Source organism: Opisthorchis viverrini (genome assembly GCF_000715545.1).
Source record: "Opisthorchis viverrini unplaced genomic scaffold opera_v5_173, whole genome shotgun sequence".
NCBI classification, from domain to species: Eukaryota; Metazoa; Platyhelminthes; class Trematoda; order Opisthorchiida; family Opisthorchiidae; genus Opisthorchis; species Opisthorchis viverrini.
In genome coordinates this window covers 999,160-1,025,652 of record NW_008751827.1, presented here as the reverse complement: position 1 = coordinate 1,025,652, position 26,493 = coordinate 999,160, and the positions used below count along the sequence as shown (strand labels likewise).

The 26,493-nt window shown below is 43.2% G+C and overlaps 1 protein-coding gene across 1 annotated transcript; it reads right to left on the bottom strand.

Moving 5' to 3' along the window:
• Positions 1 to 1,975: 1,975 nt before the first annotated feature.
• T265_07444 (hypothetical protein) lies at positions 1,976 to 26,430 on the bottom strand (the record flags this gene model as incomplete). Its single annotated transcript, XM_009172962.1, has 5 exons — positions 1,976 to 2,161; positions 4,446 to 4,590; positions 13,568 to 13,722; positions 17,282 to 17,368; positions 26,416 to 26,430. The coding sequence occupies 5 exons, from the start codon at positions 26,428 to 26,430 to the stop codon at positions 1,976 to 1,978; spliced, it is 588 nt and encodes a 195-aa protein (XP_009171226.1).
• Between the last annotated feature and the right edge of the window lie 63 nt (positions 26,431 to 26,493).

Here is a 26,493-nt window from a genome sequence, read left to right as displayed (position 1 = left end):
ATCAGCGCCAATGATCCTACAGGAGGATATTATCCTAGGCTACATGGAACGTCTTCCCCGAAGAATAGTTTAGGTTCATACTGATTCGGATGCCAAGAGACTTGTGAGCGAGTGTTTTTGTACAGTGAAGATGGGTGAACCCGGTGTTGTTGAACCGTACTCACAGCGGGTGCTGAACGCTGTTGTGGTTCTCTGGGCGGCAGCTGAGGCAATGTGGGGCTTTTGCCCAGGACTCCCGCTCACATTTACCTGGCTAAAAGTGAAGAGAACACACTGGGTTTTGCTTCATTATGAAAATCCATCTATACCCTGGGCTCACTTATCCAAGTAATTAGCTTTGTCTGGTTGGCATTATGAATGCCCACCCGGTTTAGGATTTATGACGCTGCCATGGAAGTTTAAAACCATTCTGCTGAAAATGTATTCCATACTGAGGGAAAGTTAATCGCCTTCATAGCTCCATAATCGCGATAGCCCATATCACTCTGCTTATATATAAAAAAGGCCGGAGCATCTGATACTCTCGTGGCGTACCAAAGAAGGGACTTCATGTGGATCCCATCCTCAGCCTGATATGTAGCTGTATTTAGTATACAGAGCTCAAATTGAAAGGCCTATGTTGACTGTTCCAGAGAACATGAACTGCCACCTGATGATTGGTTTCCAGTTGATAATCTTGTAATAAACATGGGTTGAATTCACGGGCAAATAAAGAATTCTGACCTCTCAGTAAAATCACTTGGTTAAATCAGCTTACATATTGGAGGGATACTTCCGGATCACTGGTAGATCACTTTTGACCTGGGATACCAGTCGACCAAGGGGAACTTTCATTCCAACCACTGCGGTCTTACAGACCTCAGTTAGATCGATTTCATCGGACTGGAGGCGGCGACCACACTTTACACGTTTTTTCGTCACTGAAGACATGAAAGCTTCTGGTGGCAACGGAGTTTGTAAGTGAGTTCGGATGGTGAGTGCCTGAATGGACAGTGGACAGTGCCTGAGGACGGAAATCATCAAGTGAATACCACTCATATCCGATGACTGGAATACATCTTGTCAGTACATCCCACAGAGTATGAGCAAAACAAAATTATAAGTCAGCTCTGATGAGATACTGCGGGCGTTCGAGTATTTGACTACTGCTGAAAAGTGGCATCCTTTGCTTGCTTTAGTTTACCTTAAGAGTCACTGTCATTGTTATCACCATGGCTGACAGGAATGTCTCAATAAGGCCGCTTAAGTGCATAACAAAGTTCGCCTTACTCTAAGGTTCACAAGTGCATGAGAAAGTGCCATCGAGTTCAAACGTAGGCAAGAGAAGCACAGGGTTCACAACCAAAACTATCGACCAAACACTCCGATCACAGGGCAGTGATACTATGCGCAGAACTACCGGAATACTCCCACCTTTGGGCAACAAATTCCCACACTTATTCCACCTATCAAACCGGAGGGCTATAAGGCCAGGTTTGTCGAACTTTCGTCTGTTGGCCAAACTGATAGGACAGTGTCTTTGATGTCACATAGGCACTGTCCAATACAACTCAGTGGATCGATAGAGTAGGCGAACTTTCGTACAACGATACGATACGGTTTCTCTTTCATAAACCCTGTCATTTTTATGGAAGTGTTTTTTATTTTGGAGGACAGGCAATTCCGAAAGTCCCTATTACTGCCCAGCAGGAGAGAAAGAACAGAAAGTGAGGTGTATACTGGCGATTAGTATGTAGAATCAACAAGATTTGGCTAGTTGAAAACGGTTGATCAGATGAACAATTCTGTACAACAAAATTGGATAGAAGGGAAGCCACCATAGTTGTACTATCAGAAACGCGGTTCGGCTAATCACGCTGGAAAAAGTCGTCCACACATTGGGGTTTCAATTTTTCCGACCCTGTGTAGTTTGGAATAGTTTTCGGATTATGGTTTAAACGTGATTACACACATCATCATATCCCTCCGAATTGAATTATCCATCAGCCAACTGTTCCATCCAGTTTGGATTTTTGAAAAACTCCGGGACTGGTTGATCCATGCGAGCAATGATTTTGTAGATTGGTTTTTTCCAAGATTGCTCCGTGTCCTTTCCTGTCATGAGTGCGTTGAAAAACTCGCGCAGAGTTGCTTCGACCACAATTCGAAAATGGTCGGGTACCTGAATAACGGGGAAATGCAGGTGGACACAGTTGAGACCCAATAAGGTCTGAAGTACAACATGGCAAGTTAGGAAGCTTCTATTACTGCGGGGAGACTCTACGACTTTTAAGCGAGTCAGGATGGCTTGCAAACGAGAATCATGACTGTAGGCTAAATTGCGCAGTTGCGAAAACCCTCCATGGGTGTCAGAGCAAGACCACCTGAATCACATGCGACCAGTGCTCATCTTAGGTCGATTATAAACCTTTAATCTGGTTATAACGCAATCTCACTCAGCTGCATTTAGCTGCTGAGACTAAGCCAGGACAAACTTGATGGTTTCTCGCACTTCCATGAACAGGCCCATCATTGAGCCCTTGACGTGTACATTATCAGCCTCCGTGTTCAATAGTCCAGATAACTCATCTCGAAGCCTAAGTTAAACCAAGCGAAACCTGCTTTATCATTTTGGCGTTTCATTAGCATGAGGAATTTGATAGTACCACACCTTATCAGTTGGTTAGGTCGAGGCCAATCGGCCTCTTTATGATCATATGTGAGCCTTCGCAGAAGGTTGATTCATGATCCCCTGCTCGGTGTTAGTCACTAAATTATTCGGTCATGCACGAAACGCGAACAAGTGTTCCAAAGCTGATTTGATGAATTTCCTCTGCAATGTCTTCCAGAAAACCATCTGATATGTTGAACAATTCCGGGCAGTCCTGCCGTATTCCCATTATATACTCAATGGATTTAGTCTTTCACTTTGTAGAACCAGTATGTCAGGGTCATTTTGGCCCCATTCCTTCTTTCAAAATAACAAGAAGTTTGGTTACGTTTACATTGGTATGGATGCTAGCGCCTACCGCGCCTTGAAGAGCATTCACCATTGTTTGTCCTTTCTTCGGTTGCTGGTCTTTAGACGATTGTTTCCATATCAAAATCTTCACATACTTTTGGATTCATCTCATCAGACTGGAACTGTTCTTGGCATGATTTCGAAGGAGACGCTTCTCTCTTTTCTCCCATATTCTCCTGTTACTCTTTCGCATTCATCAATTGCATTCACTTTTTATGTTTGTGACCATGCTCTTCAAAAATAAATGATAATTTGTTCAACAATACAACAGTTTATATTAATGGTTTTGCGTCGGGGTAGTCAATAAATAACATTAATAATAAAATGATAATCGACCAGCTGAAACATCCTTTCGGTCTCTAGCTGCCATTCTACCCGAAAGGAATACAAGAGCTGAGATACTGCCAGGTTGCCCAAACCTATAGAGAAGCAGTCTTGATGTGAAGGATGACGTTAAACTCCATGGACCTTCCGGTGAGTAAGTTCGTGTCTTAACCACTGAGCTTTCTCGAGGGAGGGGGTCTTGGTGGCCTAGTTTACTAAGTAACTGTTCCTTCATAAACGCATTCTGAATAATCACTGCTATGTTCTGGAAATATGCATGCCTAGATAACCCAGCCTTCGTGGTTGGTGACGCTTTGATCAATATAAAGACAGTTGAACTACCATTGTTCACCTGTTATTATGCCCTCGTAATGTTACTTCAAAACCGATCGACCGGCAAAGTAACAGTCATCTCTGTCACCTGCTCGTACATAATGTGGTCGTGAACAAACATAACGACTATTTGGGTAATTTTATTACATTTTAATAACGTATGCATGTATCTGCAGTGTGGAGCTCATATGAAATGCTTCTTTACCTACATCTTTTGGACGATCACACAAAATGTCCAGCTGCGCATTCTAACTGATGTGGTCCGACCTTTTTTGTAATGATCCCAGGGCAGAATTGTTCCCAGATTGTCAAGAAATCGGAAGATAAAATGGATGAATTACTTCTATCGAGGTGTGTTTTCGTTCACGGACAGGTGCCGGGTTAGATACACATTGCACAGCGTTTATTCCTCTCGGGAGAGCCACTTTTGTCAACCGTGGATGAACAAAGTTTCGCACTGTATTTGCGTACTGTTTAGGATTTATCAGAATAAAAAATGTCCCGACTTGTTATCCATCGAATGTGCCCGGTGTAGCTGATTTCCGTTTCATTCTGCACTAATGCGGAAGAACTTCAGTTCTAAGCATTCAATCACGACATCATGCTTGTCGAATTCCAAGCGGGAACTTTGGCAAATATCCAGTGGAAAACAAGGCACCTCATAGTTAGATTTCTATTGCGCAGTGGCATTACGAGTTCTATCGAGACATCTTTAAATTATATCGGGTTATCGTAACCGGTAAAAGACAGAGAACAAATCAAAACAAAACAGAGCAAACATATCTACCTCCAACTGTTGATTCCTGTTATAGTGCAGATTCAACGCCCGGTAGAGTTCTGAGTCCGTGGTCACATGAATCTCATCCGCTGAGCGTACCCCTTCCGAGATGGCCACACGCGCGAACTTTTCCATTTGGATGTAGTAGAATTCACTGTAGGAGATACCAAAATGGATAGTATAAATAAAGTAAGCATTCACAACACATAAAACCATCGAACTGACAGACCCCGCGTCGATGACGTTACAATATTTGGAATGAACGTCGATGCAACTGTGGGATACTGTCGTGTTTAATTTACCCCTCATCGTCGTGATCTGCCCTTTTCTATATCTTAACATTCGCTGCCATTAGGCCGACCGATGAAGTTAAACACCACACCTGTCCTCGCACGGTTGTCAAGGTAACACAGGGGTGTGAATAACTTGATCTTCCATAGAAATTGATATGACATTTGTTGTGTTGCGGGAAGACGTGGGAAGAGATCTTAACGACCGGTTTAATGACTTTCTCTTTCGTTTAATTGTGTTTTTGTTGTCGGGCTCCGTCAGTTATTATCTCAGTCAAAGTTTCGCAGAGAAAGTAGAATTGTTAGATTTCTATCGGTGCGTTTCAGATTGCTTTTATCAATATGTTGGTGAGTTCATTTGAGCGAAAACTACTCAGCACAAGTGTTGAGGAGGCAACACCAGTATTCCCCATCTTATGAAGGTGATTACTTCAACTTCACGATTAGAAGTCATACTGAGAAATCTGTTCAAAGAGTAAGAGCGCAGGAAACCAAAAATACCGTGAGTAGCGGTGGGTAGAACCCAATTTAGAACAAATTCGCAACGCATTCTCCCTCAATCAGACAGAGAAAAAACCCACATAACCCAGCCAAAGTACTTGTTCTTCCTTGAAAAATCCTAGTATTGAAAGATGACCCCCTACAGTGTGCACTCATTGTGCAAAAGTAAGTTTCCATTCCTCCCCAATAATAACCTAGACGTAGATTCATTTGGAGGACATCACAAACGAGCGATTCAGCTGGTCTCAGATGAGTCTTCAATTACTATTTTATTTTAGTCGTGAACCACATTCTTCCACAGCCCACGACCGGAATCGCCCTTCTATTCTAGTTCATCGGCTGAGTACAGCCTTGGAGCTCTCGGTAACGTTATGTACCCACTTGGAATCAAGGAGTGAACAGCCTTATAAGCATGAAATTTTCAGAAGTACTGCCCCTACCCTTCTCGTTCATGCCGTTTTGTTGTGGGGCTAGACATCTTGAAACACTCGGCTTTTGTCCACTTTGCTTGCAACTGAATCCGCTGACTTTCCGCGGAACACACTGAACTTATAGTAATTAGTTCTCGCAAGGCGCACAGACAGCTCCAAAGTCGAACTCCACTACGTCTATTGAGTGAAACTCACGGTGTTCCCTGATTGGTCTAAACTCTCGGTTGATGACAAATCAACCACAATGTCCGACAACCGTAGCCCACCCTGTGGCCTTGCGAAGATGAAAACTGCAAGGCTCACGGAGCTTATGTAAATTTGCAGAAAAAGTGGGCTCTATGAGGACAGGTTATAATAAGAGCTTGAACCAAGACTCAGTCGAAATTTTGACTACGATAACAGACAAACACGTTCCTTCTGATTTTTTTCTCCGATCTCCTAACCGTTTGGACGACTTGCGTGAGAATCTCAACCAAATGGTGGAAACCTGGTCATTTTTTGTTAGAATACAGAATAGTCTAAAGTTGTCAAACACGCCAATCGAGAGACACCGGCGCCCAACGGTCAGCAGTTCTGATTTTGTTAATTCAATCTGCTCTGAGGGGAGATTCTGTGATTTATCGCAAATCAGTGGATTGTCAACTTCTGTTAACATCCATAACGTAAAAGGTTCTTGAATGAACGGTATTACGTCAACTGTAGGCTGGCGAGTCGCATTGAAATCGCAGCTCCCGTGCGACACCAGATAACGATAAAATTTCATCCACGGAGCGAAATCAGTCTCTCGTAAACTGCACTTATTTACATTCCAATTTCGTTTTAACAGCAGACTCATATTAATTCCAGATGAACGTCTAGTTTTTTTGTATTCTTCACCTAACTCTGCACCATGAAAGCCGTTGCATATTTCAGTTGGTAGGATATTCAAGGAACACTACTCAAAAGATCACTGAAAACCATTTGACAGCCCACAACCCGTTCCGCCATTCTTGATTACACCAGCTAGGAACAATCCCGAGTCAAATCTGTTTTATAGGGATCTCGATTTGACAGGATTTCCAAAATACCTTTATTTATTTGCACCAGCTGAATTATTGTTAAATCTCTCGGGGAATGCACCTTCCTGAAAAGCTGTTGTAACCCGTCGTGGGGAGTTTTCAGCAACCTTGTGAGTCGTGTTCCTTCAAGAAACTAGTCTTTGTTGAAAAACTAATATTTCCTACTTTGATGCCTCGTGTACAAAGAGACCTCCCGGTTACTAGCTGGGCTCTGTACCCCCCGACCACAAGTGGCTGATCAGCATTTCTACAAATCCATCTCATGTGAAATGCATGACCGAAAGATAGTCGCCTTAAACCTCATTTATAAGAAAGGCGCACATAAATCAAAGACAATCGCTACAGTAGCACGTTGTAATATGAGTAACTGGTAGCCGTGTATGAGACACCGGGAACGCGAATTGAACTCATCCATCTATAGACTTTTGGTCGAAATGTCGCTTTATACATCTCAACTGAACGGTGACTGCTTAATCAATGAAGCAAAAGCCGAAGACTGTCGATGCTTCCTGTGAGCCTATTACAGGCGGTTACAAATCTCACAGATGAGCTAACCAACCCGCACTCAAACTGCATGCAAAGAAGAGACAGAATGGTCTAAAATATCCAAGCCGTGACCTTCTGCTTGGGCGATTGATATACTACTAACTGATACTATCTTGTGTGGTTTTGAGTATTTTTCCCACCTCCGAGGCATATATTTGCTCTGTGTGCTACTGAAGAATAGATCGGGTGAATTTAAATGCAGATCTAATCCTTAGAGCTAGTGAGTGAATATTAGGTCTTCGGCTTAAGATCCATGTGTAGATAAACAAAGGAGGGAGTTGAATCTCTCCCGTTTACAACTTGGTGTGTTTCATCCAGATGACCTCATGTTTCGTTTGAAGTGAAATTCAAGAGATCGAAATATGTTCCTTCATTTGACACTACTTATAAACTTTCATCGGGACTCTTCGTCTGCTAACATGTGGTTCCTTCCTCTTGGAGGTTCATCGAATGAAATTTTATCGGGCTTCTAACATAGTTACACACCGAAATTCATGCAAGTATGTGGATAAAATCACTCATTTTACAACTGACTTGGAGTTGATGGGAGAGTTCAATGCTGATAAGCACTAGTTTACCGAAACACAGCAAACCGAAAAAGGCAAACGACCGAAAGTGTTTGGGTTCAAGTGCTAGATTCGCAACTTTTATTTGCTAGGCAAGCAAACAAACAAACAAAGTGGAAAACGTCCCTCGGTCTGGTACAAAAGTTATCGAAATGCACCTCAGTCAACGTATTTCTCGCCGTCAGAGGTGGACAGCTGAACCAAAGCTGGGGCCATTTGCATCGAGTTAATGAAACCTCAGTATATAGCTGTCTGGTTTAGAATACTGTCACTGGTACTCACAAAAGTATTAACACTTCAAGTATAGACGTAATACACTACTCATAAGGTTGCTTAAAATTCTTCCACAGTCCATAACCGGTTCTGCCCTCCTTGGGGCTCATCAGGTAGGCACATTCCCCAGGTTTCCGTCAACCCAGATTGCAAGGAATTAGCAAACTACACTCATTTGCAAGTATTTTAATCATACACTGAATTAACACAACGCCATTCCCACATGACCAGTTCATTCGATTGCTCCGTCTTCGTCTCAACTCAGCTTACGACTTCCGGTTTCGTTTTTATCACACTGGCCAAATTGTCCGTCTACCAGAAACCTTTACTCACCATCCATCATATGATTTGTGTCTATTGTTTTATTCCGACACTCTGTCCTCTTGTATGAGACCACCGAAACACATGCACCCATTAGTGATGCCCGCAGATTTCCGGCCACATTAAACACCGACATTTAAGTTAATGATCCCACCGCACACCCACGTCCCCCATCCTCTCAGTGTTCCAAACCCATCCTCCTCCCACCCGTCGATCGATTCCATCAGGGAGGCCAATTCTTCTGTGGAAGCTGAGAAACTAGATTAGCAGGACATCATGTTTATGTTTTTCTTTCGCTGTTGACAAGGACCAGACAATTCCATTCACCGATTTCTTCATCTTTATGCACTACAATTTTCCGGGAAAAACGATAAAGAAAACAATTACTCTCTGTCTGTCGGAGTACACACCAAACCAGGGTCTATGATTTGCCAACTCTCGTGCCTAGCCCAATAGGATATACGTGGTGGAGTCATCCTCATCAACATCCGAGAGTCTATTTACCATGTGGGAGCGGAGGTGTGAGACGGGAGTCTTCAGGAGGCGGAACTATTTCCGAGAGAAGGTCGACGTGTTTGTTGATGACGGCGGTGTTTTTATGTTCCGGAATAATTCTCGCATCTGTAAAACAGTGTGGTATTGTTTCTGCAGTCAGTTTTGCGCGACAGAAGCCATTTTTCTTTCAGGAAGACAGCTTCCGTAGGAAGTTGTCTGAGTAGTCCTCCCCTCTTCAAAGGGAAACATCCGTCAGTCATGGTTTAGTGGAAATCTTATTTTCAAGAAAATCCCTTAAGGACAAAACCGAGGTGCTATCCAGTGGACGGCTAAATGATGTAGCATATCTTGCTTTGGCCTACTGCTTGTAGCCATACTCGTGTCTAAACTAAGAAACCACACTACTGGCAGACACAAACCAATCTTCTCACGATTGTGGTAGACGATGGTGAGGCCTGCGTATTGTAGTAATTGATTCTACCCCTAATATAAATGCTTTCAAATAAAACATCTAGATGTATCTTTAAAGCGTAAACATATGATTTGTGTCTATTGTTTTATTCCGACACTCTGTCCTCTTGTATGAGACCACCGAAACACATGCACCCATTAGTGATGCCCGCAGATTTCCGGCCACATTAAACACCGACATTTAAGTTAATGATCCCACCGCACACCCACGTCCCCCATCCTCTCAGTGTTCCAAACCCATCCTCCTCCCACCCGTCGATCGATTCCATCAGGGAGGCCAATTCTTCTGTGGAAGCTGAGAAACTAGATTAGCAGGACATCATGTTTATGTTTTTCTTTCGCTGTTGACAAGGACCAGACAATTCCATTCACCGATTTCTTCATCTTTATGCACTACAATTTTCCGGGAAAAACGATAAAGAAAACAATTACTCTCTGTCTGTCGGAGTACACACCAAACCAGGGTCTATGATTTGCCAACTCTCGTGCCTAGCCCAATAGGATATACGTGGTGGAGTCATCCTCATCAACATCCGAGAGTCTATTTACCATGTGGGAGCGGAGGTGTGAGACGGGAGTCTTCAGGAGGCGGAACTATTTCCGAGAGAAGGTCGACGTGTTTGTTGATGACGGCGGTGTTTTTATGTTCCGGAATAATTCTCGCATCTGTAAAACAGTGTGGTATTGTTTCTGCAGTCAGTTTTGCGCGACAGAAGCCATTTTTCTTTCAGGAAGACAGCTTCCGTAGGAAGTTGTCTGAGTAGTCCTCCCCTCTTCAAAGGGAAACATCCGTCAGTCATGGTTTAGTGGAAATCTTATTTTCAAGAAAATCCCTTAAGGACAAAACCGAGGTGCTATCCAGTGGACGGCTAAATGATGTAGCATATCTTGCTTTGGCCTACTGCTTGTAGCCATACTCGTGTCTAAACTAAGAAACCACACTACTGGCAGACACAAACCAATCTTCTCACGATTGTGGTAGACGATGGTGAGGCCTGCGTATTGTAGTAATTGATTCTACCCCTAATATAAATGCTTTCAAATAAAACATCTAGATGTATCTTTAAAGCGTAAAGTGTTACGTGTTGAGGGGCGAGATGGACCAAGTGGTTAGAGTGCGAATTTACTGACCGGAAGGTCCGTGGTTCGAACCCGACCTCTGCCTCTCGACTTCCACTGCCTAGCCTTGCGCGACCTGACAGTATTCCAGCCCTCGTGTCTCTTTTAGGTGGCATGGCAGTTAGGCACCGAAAGGTTGCTACAGCTGAATGACGCAATGTGTTGTTGACAAGACTACAGGACTAGTCCACACACGCATTTAGACCTGTGAGTAAACACATTCTCGCAGTTTCAAACGGTTTCAAACGGTTAATCGAGCAGGGCCGGCATGACACAGCAGAAGTGTCTGTTGGGCTCTTCTCCAATAAAGGACGAAACGACCACTAGGACCTTTCAAAGCAAGCCAGGTCACTTTAACTAAGCCGTCAGCTCACAGGTTGTGAGTTGAGTGAATTTCGAAAAATTCCTCTGTAGAATATGTTCTTCGTTTGCAAATGGACAGCCCTTGTTGAGACGGTCACACTGAGTGAGCAGATAGATAAATTTCTAATAACACATTATAAGGATACATTCCATGCATTGTGGAGGGGAAAACAATTCACCGTGAAGAATTCTAGTTGAACTTATCTAGGTTGCAGTGAGCCTAGGACTGACGTTTAAACAAATATCAGTCTAAATTATGAAGTACAGTTTAGGATACTCCATGTAGATTTCATGATATGCTTAAAAGCTTAGAAGCACTGTAAAGCTGTTTCATCCTTGGTAGGAATCCTAAATGGTGCGCATTTTTGAATCCGGGACCTTCCAGTCACTGTTTGAGAGCTCAATCATTCGGTCCTAAGTAACCAACCAGCAGTGTGATTAGATCTCACTTAGGCAGAATATAGTGCCGCTCATCTTTCAGTAATGGAGAAAGCATCACGTGATTACTTGATTTTAAGGTACAAAAGTTTCTCCTAGATGAGTTTTCTTCTGCTGCAGAAGCAACTGGTGTTCACGTGATCTTTGTGACCAGGACATTGCTGCACCAGCAGTGAAATTCACGCGATCAAACAGGCATTACACGACTTAACAGCTTTAAACCAGTTTATCATAGTGGCCCCTCAATAGTGATTAATTAGTTTAGGCGCCGTTTTTTACCATGTGTTCCGTATATGTCTGAGCTGTCTGTCATAGTACCTTCCTACCTTCATACAAGACTACAAAACCCTTTACTCATTTTACCTTTTCTCCAGACGAATAATGAAGCTGGCTCCAAAAGGAAGCAGATCCCTCCGCAAAAGAGCTATTTGGGAGAAAACGTAAGACGGTACGTCGAATTCTTGTTAGAAGAAAAATCTACCGTCTCCTGGTCAGAGTGGTCTATTTTCGGGAGGTCGTGAAATAAATCGTGGTTGACAAAGAAATGATATCTCTCTCGGGGTTTCTCTTTCGCTTAGTCAGCCAAGACATAATGTCACCACATAACCTTTACAAACTCATGGGAACCACAACGATTGAGAGGCCTCTCCTACTCCGGTCGATGCTGGAGTGACTTATGCCCTTGACCTCTTTGAGTTCGAGTTTGTGACCTCTTTTACTCTGACTCTTATTTGGCCCTTGGTGAACATTCTGACTGCGTTTTTATGTTTACATTTTATTTATACGTTTCTTGCTGTCGGTCATCTATCTGGCGACTGAAGTACTCTGAGTTAGGGCCCCCAGGACTAGCATTTTCGCTTTCATTTTGCGGCCATTTACTAAGCTGATTCAAGACCTCTGAAATGAAAATTCAGCAACTTAGTTTACCCACTGTTATTTGATCAAATCAGTGCAGTTTCCTCTAACTTATCATGCGTCCACCACACACAATTTTACCACAATGTGTTTAAACCGTTGCTACAAAAATTCAAGAAAATTTGAAGCTACGACGGGATAAGAGCCTGTATCCCGAAGGAAAGTATAAGCTGCGTTTTGCCAACTATAGCACGTGTTTGTTGTTTGCTTCCCTTCCAAGCATAGAGTTGCAACGTGCCAGTAAGGAAATTCGGGTACTGTCTGATCATGTGGGTCACCCATTCTTTGGATGGGCCGTGTACAGGTCTCGTTTCAATATTAGATCGTAGATATTAGATCATGTAGAAAGAAAAAGCATACTCTATAACCCATAGGTCAACTAAGACTACTCTCCCATAGTAGTCCCTTCGTTCAGTCACATGCTGCTGAAAACTACTCACACGTCATAAAGGAATCATTGAGGCGTTTATCCAAACATTCACTGCTTGCGCGAATACTTATCACTGAGCCGGAGCTGTTAACTTCACAGCTACCAATCCTAATTCCCAGTTGAAGTGCATTTCTTCCGGAGAGCTCTGTTCATCCTAAGTCCACCGTGGGAGTACGCTGTCATTACCATTGATCAGTGGAGCTAACCGGGTGCTGTGTTCATCGGCGACTGAGTCTAATAGTTCGATGTCTCAGTGCGATGAATAGTGGTCCCATTTCGGTGACTATGGGCCTCTTCTTTTGCCATTATAGCCGAACACATTACAAGGCATTTCTAAGTAGATTTTAGTTACTTTCTATTCTGGCGTACTTGAAGATTTGACAGCGTCCTCCTCAATGAGTGGACAGAGTGAACACTGAACTAATTTCAGTGGTTTTTAAACTTTTCAAGTCCTTGGTTCATAACTTTCCTACAAGAATTCGTCACACATCTTGTGTTAGTTGCGTTGCGTAAACAGGAAAATGGTAGAAAGGCTATCGTCCTAGAAATACATGGAAGAATTCCCTTTCAGGTGCGATTTAGGTGTGCTTTTGCTTCGAAAACGAACCACTCTAAGGATATGCTTATACTCATATTTTTGCTAAACTCGGGCGATCAGTGGTTATAAACTAATGTTATGTTGATGGAATGCATAGCAGAACAGGGAAACTAGCTTGTCCTTTGGGGGAAATACAAGGAACCTAGAGTCCGTTGGCCCTGCACAGGGCGTGTTTAGTGACGAAAACTCCCGACAGGTTCACCTGTAAGCACCAATTATTCATCCATGTACTACAGATTTGTTTAGCTGTTATCAACGTGTTTTCGTGAAGTTCTTATCGGGACCCATTCTGGGCCAGCTCAAGAACAATACTTACCGGAAGTTGCTGAACCATTTTACCAACTGAGCTGTGTTGTTCTTGTAGAACTTCACGTCTGGAAAGTACATCTTGATCAAAGTAGAGTTTGGATATCGCGTATAGAAGAACATGAGCTTTGCTTTGCGCAGATGCACGGGTGTCAAAGTGCTAGTCTGGATGAAGGAAAAATAACAGAGACGGTTTGGCGATGAAAAAAACGATAGATACAGAGAAAAATGTACAGAAAACATCCAGTTGCTGTGTACCATCAGACAAAACTGGTCTACTCGAATGACCGTCATCATACAACTGATCTCGGTCTTCGCGATAAGTCCGCTGTACTAAGTACACCTCCAAATAAGTGATATCTGCTCGACGATACGCCTAAAAATCAAGTTTTGGGGAAGTTTTGCTTCACATTAGCTGCATTTATGTCAGTTTAAGAGTGACTTTTTTGCCTAATACCTTAAAATTTCATAAAGGATACTACTCACAAGGTTGCTGAAAACTCTTCGACAGCCCACGACCGGTTTCGCCCTTCTTGGGCTCATCAGGTAGGCGCAGTCCTCGAGTTTCCGTCAACCGTATGTTCTACTTGAACCTAGTTTGGACTGTTTTCGAGAAATACACTCAGTTGCACCTTAAGCTTTGTTGCGAAATGCAAGAAGAAGAGCTGTTATTTGCACACGCAGTGTACTAGATTTCCTCCTTTATCAGAGCATGAGGATCTACTAATAGTTACGCTCCAATCTGATCGACATTGATGAACAATAAAGGAATACCTTACATTGCAGTGAGCAAAAGCGACTCGGTGCTTTTCTATTGGTAAAGGCGATTTTTCAAAAAAAATAATTGAAAGTCATTTCACCACATCATGTGCTTCGGAAAACAAAAGTCCAAAATGTACTATGCAGTGAGTGAAATCATACCGAGCTGGTATGATGTCATGCAGACATGAACGGTTTTCTCCTGTTCCTATTTACAGCTACGTTAGTAGAAAAAGTACCGATGCAACTGTTGCCTTGTTAGCCGTATTATTTTCTACTCGTCAACGTTCTTTCGGGTTTTCAGGGATAGAGAGTTGAACCTGTGCCTTCAGACTGAAATCCCACCTGAGTGTACCACGTGGACAGTTATCGGCCGAATACAGGTGATTGTATCTGACCAGTGGGTCTTACGCGTGTAACCCCACAATCCTTTCACTCATTGATTCAAGTTTTCCAACTTAACATTCTACCTACAGTGTTGTATTTACACACCAATATATAAGCTACCGCCTCCAATTCGCAGCTAGCTACCCCACCTCTCCGAATCGTCGGATGGTGATGATGATGATGATGATGATAATGATGAAAAAACCTCGTTAAATAAATATAACCTTCTTCCAGGAACACCCAGTGTTCTTCATTTTGCCCACTAGGGAAGTCATGCCGTTCATTGTGATAGCTTCAGATCTCCCAAAGTATTCTGCGACGTCTTGCATGGTCACATTACGTCACATTCCATTTCTGCTGGATGATTACACGATTGGTAGTTCTTAGCATGAATATCTAGGTACAGGCAGCTGACAACCGCAAACCCACTAATTTGTGCACAATTACTGTTGTACCTGCGGATCCATATACTCCAGCGGTGTGCATCAAGACCTTTGAGAACCAGGACGGTTACACCGTCCGTCATGTTAAAACCTACGGAAAAGTTCGAATTTCACAAGGCTATGAGATCGTTGGAGAGCTGTCAGCGACTCTGTGTTTAGTTCTACCCACCAATTCGGCACTTTACCATCTGGATTTCAATGATTTGATCGAACGTTTCAGATTGATTACTGATCAATACAGCGACGATTAGTTGCATGGTCGAGCTTGCCTGTTTACAGCTGATACCACATAAGGTTATCGTCTACGTAACCTGTGCTCCGTGAGTAAGTTTTAACTGTTAACGCTATAAAATTCCAAGCGACGATTTCTCAGATCACTGAAGAAACCCAAGATCACAAGATGTCATTTTTTTAGCACTTCAGACAGGAAAGTTGAAACAATCCATTTGAAGTAAAATCTAAACGGTCTTTTGAGGAGAGGCACCAGTAGCAATCTTGCTACCAAGCTTGGTAGCCAAGGCTTACATTTAGACAGGAGCTTTGGCATGAACTTTTGTACGGCTGTCGCTGGAATTTAGAGTCGTCCACAATCTTTGTTGAGACGCATTGCGCCCTACTTTCCCGTCCTCGAGGAGAAGGTTTGTCAAATGAGAATTTCCACATTCAGGTCGAGTAAGAATATAGCCGTCAAGTGACCAGCACGGGAGTGATTAATCTCCGCACAGCATAGGTTTGTGGCGTTTGACAATAACCATCTCTAGGTGGAATTCGAAGAAGAGCAATCAGTAATGATCACCTCTCACACACATGAAATACAACCGATGGCACTGGAGGCTGACGCACACGACTTTTGGAACCTCTGTTATTGTGCGGCTCTTACTCGCACCCGAGTAAGCATAAATCGCTTGTTCGCATATCCAGCTCACTTCCATTCTCTTCTTGGCTCTCTCTGTTCCTGTCTAGCGGCCAGTAGTTCTGTCAGCAAGTCACCAAGTCAAGCCGTCCAACATCACAGTAACATATTAGTTACTGACGTCAGAAAACTGGCATGCTCTTGCTCACCGGTTAGACAAGCGACTAATCCAAAGCTTATTTGAAAACAAAGGTTGTTTTTGCCGGGGGTTTTGGTGGAGTTTGGCTAAGTGTGTCGTTTATGCTATTCCCCTTCTCCTGAACGTGCTTTACAAAGACTGTCTGATGTTTCAGTTTGTACGATATTGGAGATTTCGCAATATCATTTCCTGATGCGGTGTATTATTCATAAGCGTGTCGAAAACACTTCGAAAGTCTGCGATCAGCTTCATCCATTCTGTGCGCAACGCACTCAGTTTATAAAGCGTTTAAATCTCATACTAAAAATCAAATCAGATTGTAAATGACAGCATCTCACGAATCAGACACACTCAGGTAAAAGCGAGATATAAGCTTGATAGAAACTCATGGACCGCGCCTACCTAGTGGGGACTGAACAAAGGCAAAGTTGTCAAAAAGTTCTAGGCAACCGTATGAGTCAAAGCCGTTCTCAAGACAGTGGCTGGCTTCCTCCTGTTAGTGCTGCGTACCGTTTCTTCAACTTGTTAGGAAGGCATCCTTTTACTTGCAACCCCGTGAGATTTGGCGAATTCAACGAGCAAAAGTGACGTCTAAAAAAAGTACCTACCTTCTATTTGCATACATTCATCTCAAAATCCTCACTCCAGCATGACAAACCTCATACCCACTCCTTCGGATACACTCATAGTCAGTGAATGCGTATCTATATTAACAAGTGTCTTCATTTCTCACTCACTAGTATTGATCATTCAACTGTCCAACAATTCAATCGATCGAAATAGATAAATACCAGTTGCCTGACGTATATACTGACAAACTTAAATCTCCTCCCCATACACTGAGCAGTCATCACCAGAAATCCAGAGTTTGGTATTGTACGAATGAGCTAGACAAGGAATTCCCTATCGTCTAACAAATGCAATTGTGTTTTACGGAGGCAGAAATTTAAGGAAGAACTCCACTTGTGACAATTAACCAACTTCAATGATCCAAGAATGGTTGCCTACGCAAGCACAAACATGAAATCACAGAAGTGGTATGAACGCATCATTTTCACCCTGCTGCCATAAGCTGGAACACACAAGTCGAGTTAGGGCATCAGGAACGTTTTTCTCCTTATCGGCGCCAACACCGACATGCTCTTCCGCATGGTCCCCAATTCCGGCATCCTATAAAATTTGCGGAAATATGTCTTCGCTGGGTGACACTCCGTGCATACCTAAAGGCTCATTTGCATCTCTGGTCGCTTTTGTACGTCAATTCTTAAAATCATCGTGTCGTCGCTGCCGCCACCTTGCCGTACCTTGATCAGTCTTGCGCCTTTGTGTGCGTGTACGCGCGACGCAAAACAAAAGAAAACTCGAAGGTGATTGCTAACCCACTCAAACGGAAGTTGTTCAGAGACGACGAAGAAGGGGGCAACGCGCGTGTGTACTCCTCGCGCATACACACGCAGCAAGGTACCGAATTCCACTCGCCTGACTTACAGAGAATTCGGCATTCGACAACAGGAAACTATTGGCAACCAGGTTGGAAGAAATACAGAAGTTGTTGTTTCCGAACACAGTCGTAAGTATTGTTAGTATAGGTGCCAAGGTTAGTGGGGATGGTGGGATGGCGAGAAGCAGTGGAAGAAGACAGGACTGAAGGCTGAAGATTTGTTGTTAATGGTTCGTAAGACAATACAAGGGCAGTGGCGTGTGTTTGTGTGTGTTAAGGCGTTGCTTGTGTGTCGGCCCGGGGGAGGGATGTGCATCCACAGCACAAATGGCTTCGACGTTTTTGGTTGAGAAACTCTGCGTGAGCACGAACGATACCGGCCGGATACGTGAAGGAGTGAACAAAGAATGGAAACTTGCAGATTAACAACTGAAGAATGGATATCGTTTTTTTTCTGCTGCTTTGTGTCGGTAAAGCCGAGACTGACACTAGGTACCGCTGTGTTTCACTGCTTATTGACAAGTCAGAATTGGATTGAAGTAGAGAAAAAACAGCTGGCCAACTACACATTCTTCAATGCGACTTATTCAACACTTAGCATACAGCTCAAACATACTCTTTTTTTTAAACTGTTACATATGCCTCTCTTGAGGCAGTTAAATCGAGAATGAGTTTTGGCCAAATCAAGAAAAATGGACTGTCTACAGAGTGATATTCAAAAGAACGGCTTGTTAAACTTGTGCCCACAAGTTGTAGATCACTGCACAAATGTCATCGCCAACTCGTGTACCTAATCACCTCGCAACTTTGTGCTAGCTAGAGGACACCCATCTATTCATTAACTAATTTACTTGTTAATTACAGTTATTATTGTCGGATTCTCAAATGCACTCTTCCAAGTATGACTAACCACGCAGGGATTGGCTGTTGTGTCTCAAACTGATTTGAACACCCATTCAAACACGGTCATTCTATTATGATCAGTGCACGCCGGATGAGTAGCCTTAATCTCTACCGTGGTCCAGTGCATAATATAAGGCAAAAACACTCTGGGGACAAAAATATGAGTGCATTACCTTCGTTTGAGTGCGTACCTGCCAAATAAACCCAGCCAGAGTGATATAGAGACTACGTAACACTATTTTTCTTGGGATTATTTCTTTACCAGACATCTACATTTAGCGGATAACCAAGAAAAACCACCGTACAGGATGACTTAAAATCGGGCTTGACTTAAAGTAAGTCTAATTAGCCCCATGAAATTAGTTAGTCAGAATGGGGTCAAATTAACCCAAAAAGCATCAGTTCTAGTTGGTTCATCCAAACGCTAAGTTGAATTCTGTCAAACCGTTTGCTGTCTTTAATGAGCGAATAGACTGCGTACATACTGCACCGAACGAGGGGTTAGCTTCCCCGGTTTAGGTTGCATTACTACGATACGAGTATTCCCAACTGAATTTGAGGTCATTCAGTCGACTCCATGTGGTTACCAGGTCTATCGGTTCAAATGATTCTGAGGCAACACTTTTTTGACCACTTTGATATCTCTGCTTGTGTAGTGAATGCTACGCAGAAGTAGAGGCACAGTCGCCATTGGACTGACATATTTGCTCCAATTTTGTTTCCACAGGTGACTCACTTGAAATCCAGCTGAATTTCTCGTTTGTGATGTCCTTTTTTGGGTATGACACAAGTTTAACGGGGACCCGTGGACTGCATCTACTTGCTGAGCCCAAATAGGAAGGTGGAAACCGATCGTGGACAGTCAGTCTTCACTAAACATCTAACCAGTTCTCTGTTCTCGTCGGTGCTAAGGTCAAAATTTAGGGAACGATATGAAGGAGCCGAATGTTGGATTAGCTGTGGGGTTCTATATATTACCGTTGGCTGATCAGGTGACTGTTGAACTGTTCTCCGAGTGTGGCATCCTCGGTGCGCAATTGAGTGGGTGCAAGCTAGTTGCTATGATCCGTGAAGAGATCAACAGCCAGCTGGTCAAGCCCTAATAAATGAATCCGACCTAGCAATACTTGGCTCATCAGGATCGCAATAACATGGATAAATGCTGGTAGTATGACAAATGCTAACCATCAGTGTGTAGAAACTTCCCCCCGTTGAGATGTGATAATTCAGCTTAGTCTGAAGTGCGTCCATGGAGTAGCGGTAACACGCAGGATGCCCGGAGTTGAAACCTGGGTGCGGCCAGGAAAATGTACTACAGATGAGCGCTAATAAGATAGAAGTTCACATCAAGCGCTTTTCCCATTTGAATATGCTCATCAGAAAATGACTGCTCAAAAGAGAGTGCTGTGAACGTGAGTTCATTCATCCTTGTATCACAGCCACGCAACTGGGAACTGAACTAAATGGCTGTTGTTTTTATTTACCTCATGCTCTAGAAATTTCTGGGAATCCATCTACTGGTGAATAGTCAGATATTTTAGCCATTTTATGAAATTCACAGAGGTCATGTAAGTACCGACCTGTGGACTTGCATATTCTACAATTTACGTTAGGAAACCTGGAGGGTTAGTGCCAGAAAAGTATATGTGGCAGTCAGGCTCAAAGTCAACTGAGTTAGATACCGACACCAAGCTTGCTTTCGGCGCACATAGCTTTAATCGGTTTTTGCTTGGTTAAAAAAAACTTGAATATGCAATCCTAAGGAACCTGACTGCTGATGCAAATTCTGATGGTTCTTCCAACTTAGTTGAGTGAATGGGACTCACTGCCATTCGTTGTTGGGGATAGGGAAGCGAACTCTTAACCTGAGTATCGGTGATCAGTCCCACTCGAGAATGACCGATTCTGGTTCTTGAATTTTATCATGCTCCACGACTACGCAAGATATATCACCATACCCTCCTCCCCCATAAATGGTTTGTCACCTAAAAACGCAAAACAAAACAACTGATATGTTTACATGTGAAACAGTGTGCCGAATGGATAAAACGAATGTGCTCCCCGAGTAGGGTCCGGGTTTTCCTGAGACAACTTGTATTTTGGTCCATATTGCCTCAAAGAATGTGAAGCAAAACGCGCCAACCTGGGGCGTTCTATGTTGCAAAATTGACCCGATTGAGGGTACAAGGACACAACATTAATCGGTAGGAAGATCAGCAATTCATGTGGAGTGAACATATCCCAATCGTGAAACGGGTTGACTGACTGATCGACGAGCGAAGCAATTCAAACCATTTGGCAACTATTCCCTCCATTTTAACAACTGCCCCTAAATGTATCCAAAAACGATTGGCCTGTGTATTCGATTGCAGATGGTGTACAGAATAGCGTACTTGCACGATGCCGCATAAAATGCAAGTCTGTTGATTCTAAGAATACAAATTATTTGGAGCGCAAAAAAATCCAAAATAAAATGGCTTAGGTGCAACAAAACTATGAAACTTGTTTCGGGCCGCTTAGACCAAACGTGAATGAGCACAAAATGATGGAAGCCTCCAAGAGGTCATGCATGTTGCCAGTACCCATTCGGGCCCGGCCAAGAGTTGAGACCACAGCTGAGAGCTAGTTTTGCTCCCATAGCGCAGCTGCTACAGAGACGAACAGAATTTTTGGTTTCCTGATTTGTGAACAGCCAATAAATACACTTTCAAGCTATGCGTTTCATACGAGTGATTCCTGGATGTCCTTCGTGGAAATGAATGAGAAGCCGTAATACACTACTTATAAGTTTACTGAAACCTCTTCAAATTCAACGACCGGTCTCCTCCCTCTTGGGACTCAACAAGTGCCGTCGTGCCAAATGAGATAGGAAGTCTCCTAGTGAAGTACACTCTGTTGATTAAGAACGTCATAAAAGAGAGGTTCAGCCGGGTTCAATGTTAGCCTCTATCCAGTGTTTTAGAACCTGTATCAACTGTGGCGTATGTCGTGACATCAGCTTATCCATCATGAGTCGAGTTTACAATGCTGCGGTGCGCCTCACGTTATTATATGGGTCAGAAGCCTGGCCGATGCGCGTCAAGGACATCCGTCGTTATCATCGAAACACTGCCCAAGTCTGATGGAAAAACCGGATCAGTAATGCTGAAGTAAGTCGGACGGTATTTGGAAGATATAATTCGTCCACAATAGATCTGATCACACTCCAGTGGTTGCGCTGACCTGGTCAAGCGCTGCCTATACCAGTCGACCGACTTCCTCGAAAGGCTCTTTGCGCACAACCACGTGAAGAGGGAAAACGAGTCAGAAGAGGATAAGCGATGACTTGGCAACGAAGTATGAAAACCAGCAAACTCATCTGCGCGGTATTTCTGGATGGGGACCCCGAGACGGGCCATATCAGTGGTTAGAGACATTGTCAGACATGGCCCAGTCGCGCCCTCAATAACGCACATGCATCCAAACTATTGCATTCAACGTCTAGGTCCTTTCCTGATCTTCCTAAATGAAAGTCCATTGAAAACCCTGCGTTTATGCATCAATTGTTCCAGATACCGCCTCCAAAACACAGCTATCCACCCCATCTCCGCAAGCCATCGGTGAACAAAACTGTGACAGCTAGAACCACTGTTTGGCATGTACGCAGTTCTTACAGCACCAAGCAGGATGCCCCTTTTTCGCCCTCTCTGGTCGTGTTTTTGTCCGCCACCTTTAAACCTTAACGATCTGATCTTGTCTCAGCTTATTGTGTCCCCCCAACGGTAACTGTGTATCCTCTCCCAAACCGGTCTAGGCGTGGTCGAGTCTACACCGGATATTGCCCACTATTTATGACATTGTCCTTTTTTCTCGCAATCCCCGCAACTCCCCCCCATTCGTGTTCTATTCTGATTGCAACCGTATGATCGTGCAAGAAGGTATGCCACCCACTAGTTGGGAATAAGCATCATTATTATTAGTAGTAGTAGTAGTAGGAGTAGTGGTATTAGGTGCACTCATTTTCATCAGGCCGCCTCATTTTTCAGTTGGTGCAATATTCAAGATATCGCATATCGATATTACATAGACATAATACTCAGAATACTCACAAGATTGCTAATGAGCTTCAAGATTGGCGACACTGGATGTGCGATGTTAAAGAGTTTTCAGCAACCTAATGAGTAGTTTCCTTTATGAGTAAAATTTTTCATTCTAATAAAGACGATACAGGAAGGTAAACTGACCCACACCTTCGAGATCAACCTCAGTTTCCCTGTGTTGTTGGAAATGCACAGGTGGTTTCCCTTCCAGATAACCTCAGTTTCCCTGTGTTGTTGGAAATCCACAGGTCTTGCTCTCACTCATCTATATTCTCTCCCATGTGGTATTAAAAGCAGTGGTTCAACCACAACGAAAACAAATACTAATGCATATTGTATGGGATTTCATATCCCATGGGCTTAAGACGTTCTCGTGTTGAAGAACCGTAGGGCGAGAATGGACGCGTGGCAAGGAGCGCGTATTCGGCACACCGAATACATTCTATCTGGACTGGGGCCACTTTCTCAGTGGACGGTGAAAAAATGTGATGTGACGAAATCTGAAGAAACGTGCTTGCATGCGGTGTTGATATCCAACGGTACGTCAGTTAATCAACCATGCATCTGAATTATATATGCACTGCAAAAAAGACTGATGGGTAGCCTATCTGACAGCTAGGTGAAACTTCACCCATAACATTTATATCTACCTTTTCGGCTTCAGTTCAGATCTGTGAATTGAACGCACACACTGTAACTGGCTTAGGATGTGTCAAGTACCTCGGTCATCCAACGAAGTGAATTGCTAAAATAAGCAAACTGGTCTTAAAATATTCGGGGCAGGTATTCAAATTATTTTAGAAAGCTGTGATCGTTTTTTCTAAACTAACAACATGGTTTATTTTCTTCTAAATCGGCACACCAATCACTCTACCAGGTTAACTTTCAAACTGTTTTGTCACTGTTCTAATTTTGCAACCTTTAAAAACCGAAACAGGTGATGAAAAAATTTCATCAGATAAACATAGATTAGTAGTTTCCAACCCATTGTACTATGCATCGTTTTTCATCAGCGCATTGCGAGAGCATTTTCTCCCATAAAGTTTTACTCAGCAAAAAGGAATATTTCGAAATGTGAAAACTACTTATCAGTAGCAAGTAGAAGGTTCGGTCCACTGTTATTGAATTATTAGTGCTTTACAAATGCGATCCGGGATAATAAATCCTAGGCGGCACACGAAACTGTTTCTATTCTGGAAACTGTAAACAGTTTTTTAGTGGTTCTATGTTTGGCAAAAAATGCATTTGAAACGTCGTTGACTCTCGCTTCCTCCAATGAAACCCAATCTAAGTAATGTACGGACGATCAAATGATAGGGTGCACACTGGATTTGATGCTTTTGACTTTGTCGTTCAAAATGGCAAGTTCATGGTTACACAGGCCATGTGCGACAGTATCCTACGTTTGATGTATCCTTCCTTTCAGGATGATAAAAACATTAATACAGAAAAAGGTTCATCTTTCATTGTCCGCTGGCATGGTCTTGACCAATGTGTGGGCACTTCTAGACAAGGATCAAATGACTGTTGTCCTTTTCCTATATAGATCCGCCGGATAGAACCACTAACGGCAAAATGATACTGGGTGAAGGAATGAAGAATCGTCACGGCATGGTGAGGCACTCATGCACCAGTTTCGCTTTAATCAGAGACTTGTCTGAGTCCCAGATCAAATCGTCGTTCATGACGTTCTTCAACTGAATGGGTTGAACAAAGGCCAGTTCATGTTTTAGTTGGCCCGATGGTCGAGATATCTCAGTACATTTACTTGGCAAGCCCTTAGAAATGTAAAATCGGTTGTGAGCTAAGAGATTTCAGCAACCTTATGAGTAGTATCCTTCAAGAAAATATCCTACCATCTTGCGGGTGTTGTATCAAATATAATGTGACAGCTATTGCACAGAATATCACAAACGACAAATTCAGCTTGGAGTTCTCAGGGTCTCCCGTGGAAATCGAAGTGATATGCAAATGAGCGTAGTTGGTGAATTTCCTACAATTTTTGTTCAACTAGAGCATAAGACTGACAGAAACTCGGAGACTGCGCCTACCTGATCAGCCTGAATTTAAAGTACGAGCGAATTCTGGATTGCCGGAGAGGTTTCAATAATTTTTGTAATGTACTACTCGTAAGGTTGCTGAAAATCCGTCGACAGCCCACGACCGGTTTCGCCCTTCTTGGGGCTCATCAGGTGGGCGCAGTCCCCGAGGTTCCGTCAAAATTATGTTCTACTTGAAACCAAATTGCACGAAATTAGCGAATATACGCTTACTTGCAAATGAGTGTTTATTCGCTAGGTTTCAATAATCCTATGGGTAATGTCTCCCATGAATCAAAACCAATTGCAAGACAAACATTACAAGTAACCTGTCGCACAATGCATTCCTCATTCATTTCTGGTGAGGATTGTACACGTGCTGACTGTTCATCTTCGCACACCAGCTGACTTCGAGACTCAAAAAGCTTCCACTCACTGATGTTATCACCTCGACCGTTGGTGAAACGTTTGCAACCAAATTGCCCAGCTCAGCGAACAAAATAGCGACCATCAATACGAAGTGAGCTATCGGACTTTCCATCAATTCCGATTTGGCTGTCTTTTGTGTTATCCACAAAAATGACTTAAGTTCTACATATTTTAGGTGTTCTGACTAGTTGTCTCAGACCCACAAACACGTTTTGGTCCTACGAACAAGTAGGACTATTGCCACCAGCATGTAAAGCGCAGTCGACTAGGTATGATACACTACTCATATGGTTGCTGAAAACTCCTTGACAGCCCAAGATCGGTTTCGCCATTCTTGGAGCCCACTAAAACGCGCGGAATTTGACAAATTACTTGTCTGAACACTAGTTTTGTTTTTAACGTCAGACTTACCTGGGAGACAGCTGAACCAAGTGGAAGAACATCATAAACGAGCGACTCAGAGGTGAGTCTCCGAAAATGTGTGCAGTTGAGTGCATTGGTCACAATCGTCTACCTCCACAACAAACTACCCTTTCATTCCCGTAGGATTTCAATGCTTAGAGTAAGACATGGTGAAATGCGCCGCCCTGTATCAACACGGTCACCGGTCACAAAAACGCTATCAGTTACACGGGAGGACAGTTAGCCAGATAAGAACAAATATCTAACAAACCTGGTATGAGAACCTTCATTACGGAGGGGGGACCAGCGAGTTATATGGATAACTGACCCGATCCAATAGATACCCATTTCAGACACTCAACGTGGCTAGCAACCGCTGACCACCTACCCAACCTGACGAATCTAAGTAACGTGTGAGTCTTGCTTCGGTCAGCAGCTGGCTTGTCCAGGCAATGTGACGTTCAGTGATAGGGTAGTTTGCATCTACAAAATCTCCATAAATCCTGGCCGCCATCCTTATAATTTCAGAGTAAAGAACTTGGAATTCTCTGGAATGTTGTTGAGGAACCAAAGATCAAATCAAGGATTGCTGTACCACAAGAAACCTCCCGTCGTTATTAAGAGCTATCATTTAGATTTATAGGGACAGCAGAACTATGCTCAATAGCGTGTTAGCAATCAGGTACCCCAAAGACACTGATTCACTATTCAACAGAACTCCGAAATGGTCAAAAGCTGTCTACAATGAAAGTTACATGATGGGAACTTGGTATAAATGTAGACGATCAAAGCCCATGACTGCATTTAATGTACTGCACTCGACTGCGGTGTAAAAGCATAAGCTTTTCGGAACCTTCACCGCTGTGCAACGGAAAACCTGAATGCACTTGTTGTTTTTCTGGGCATAACTTTTTGTTCACTCACTGTCTCTTCCGGCATGTTAGCAGTGCGTAGTGAGGACTTTTAGTACTTCTGAGAGCTGAACACCCGGTTTTCGTTTGC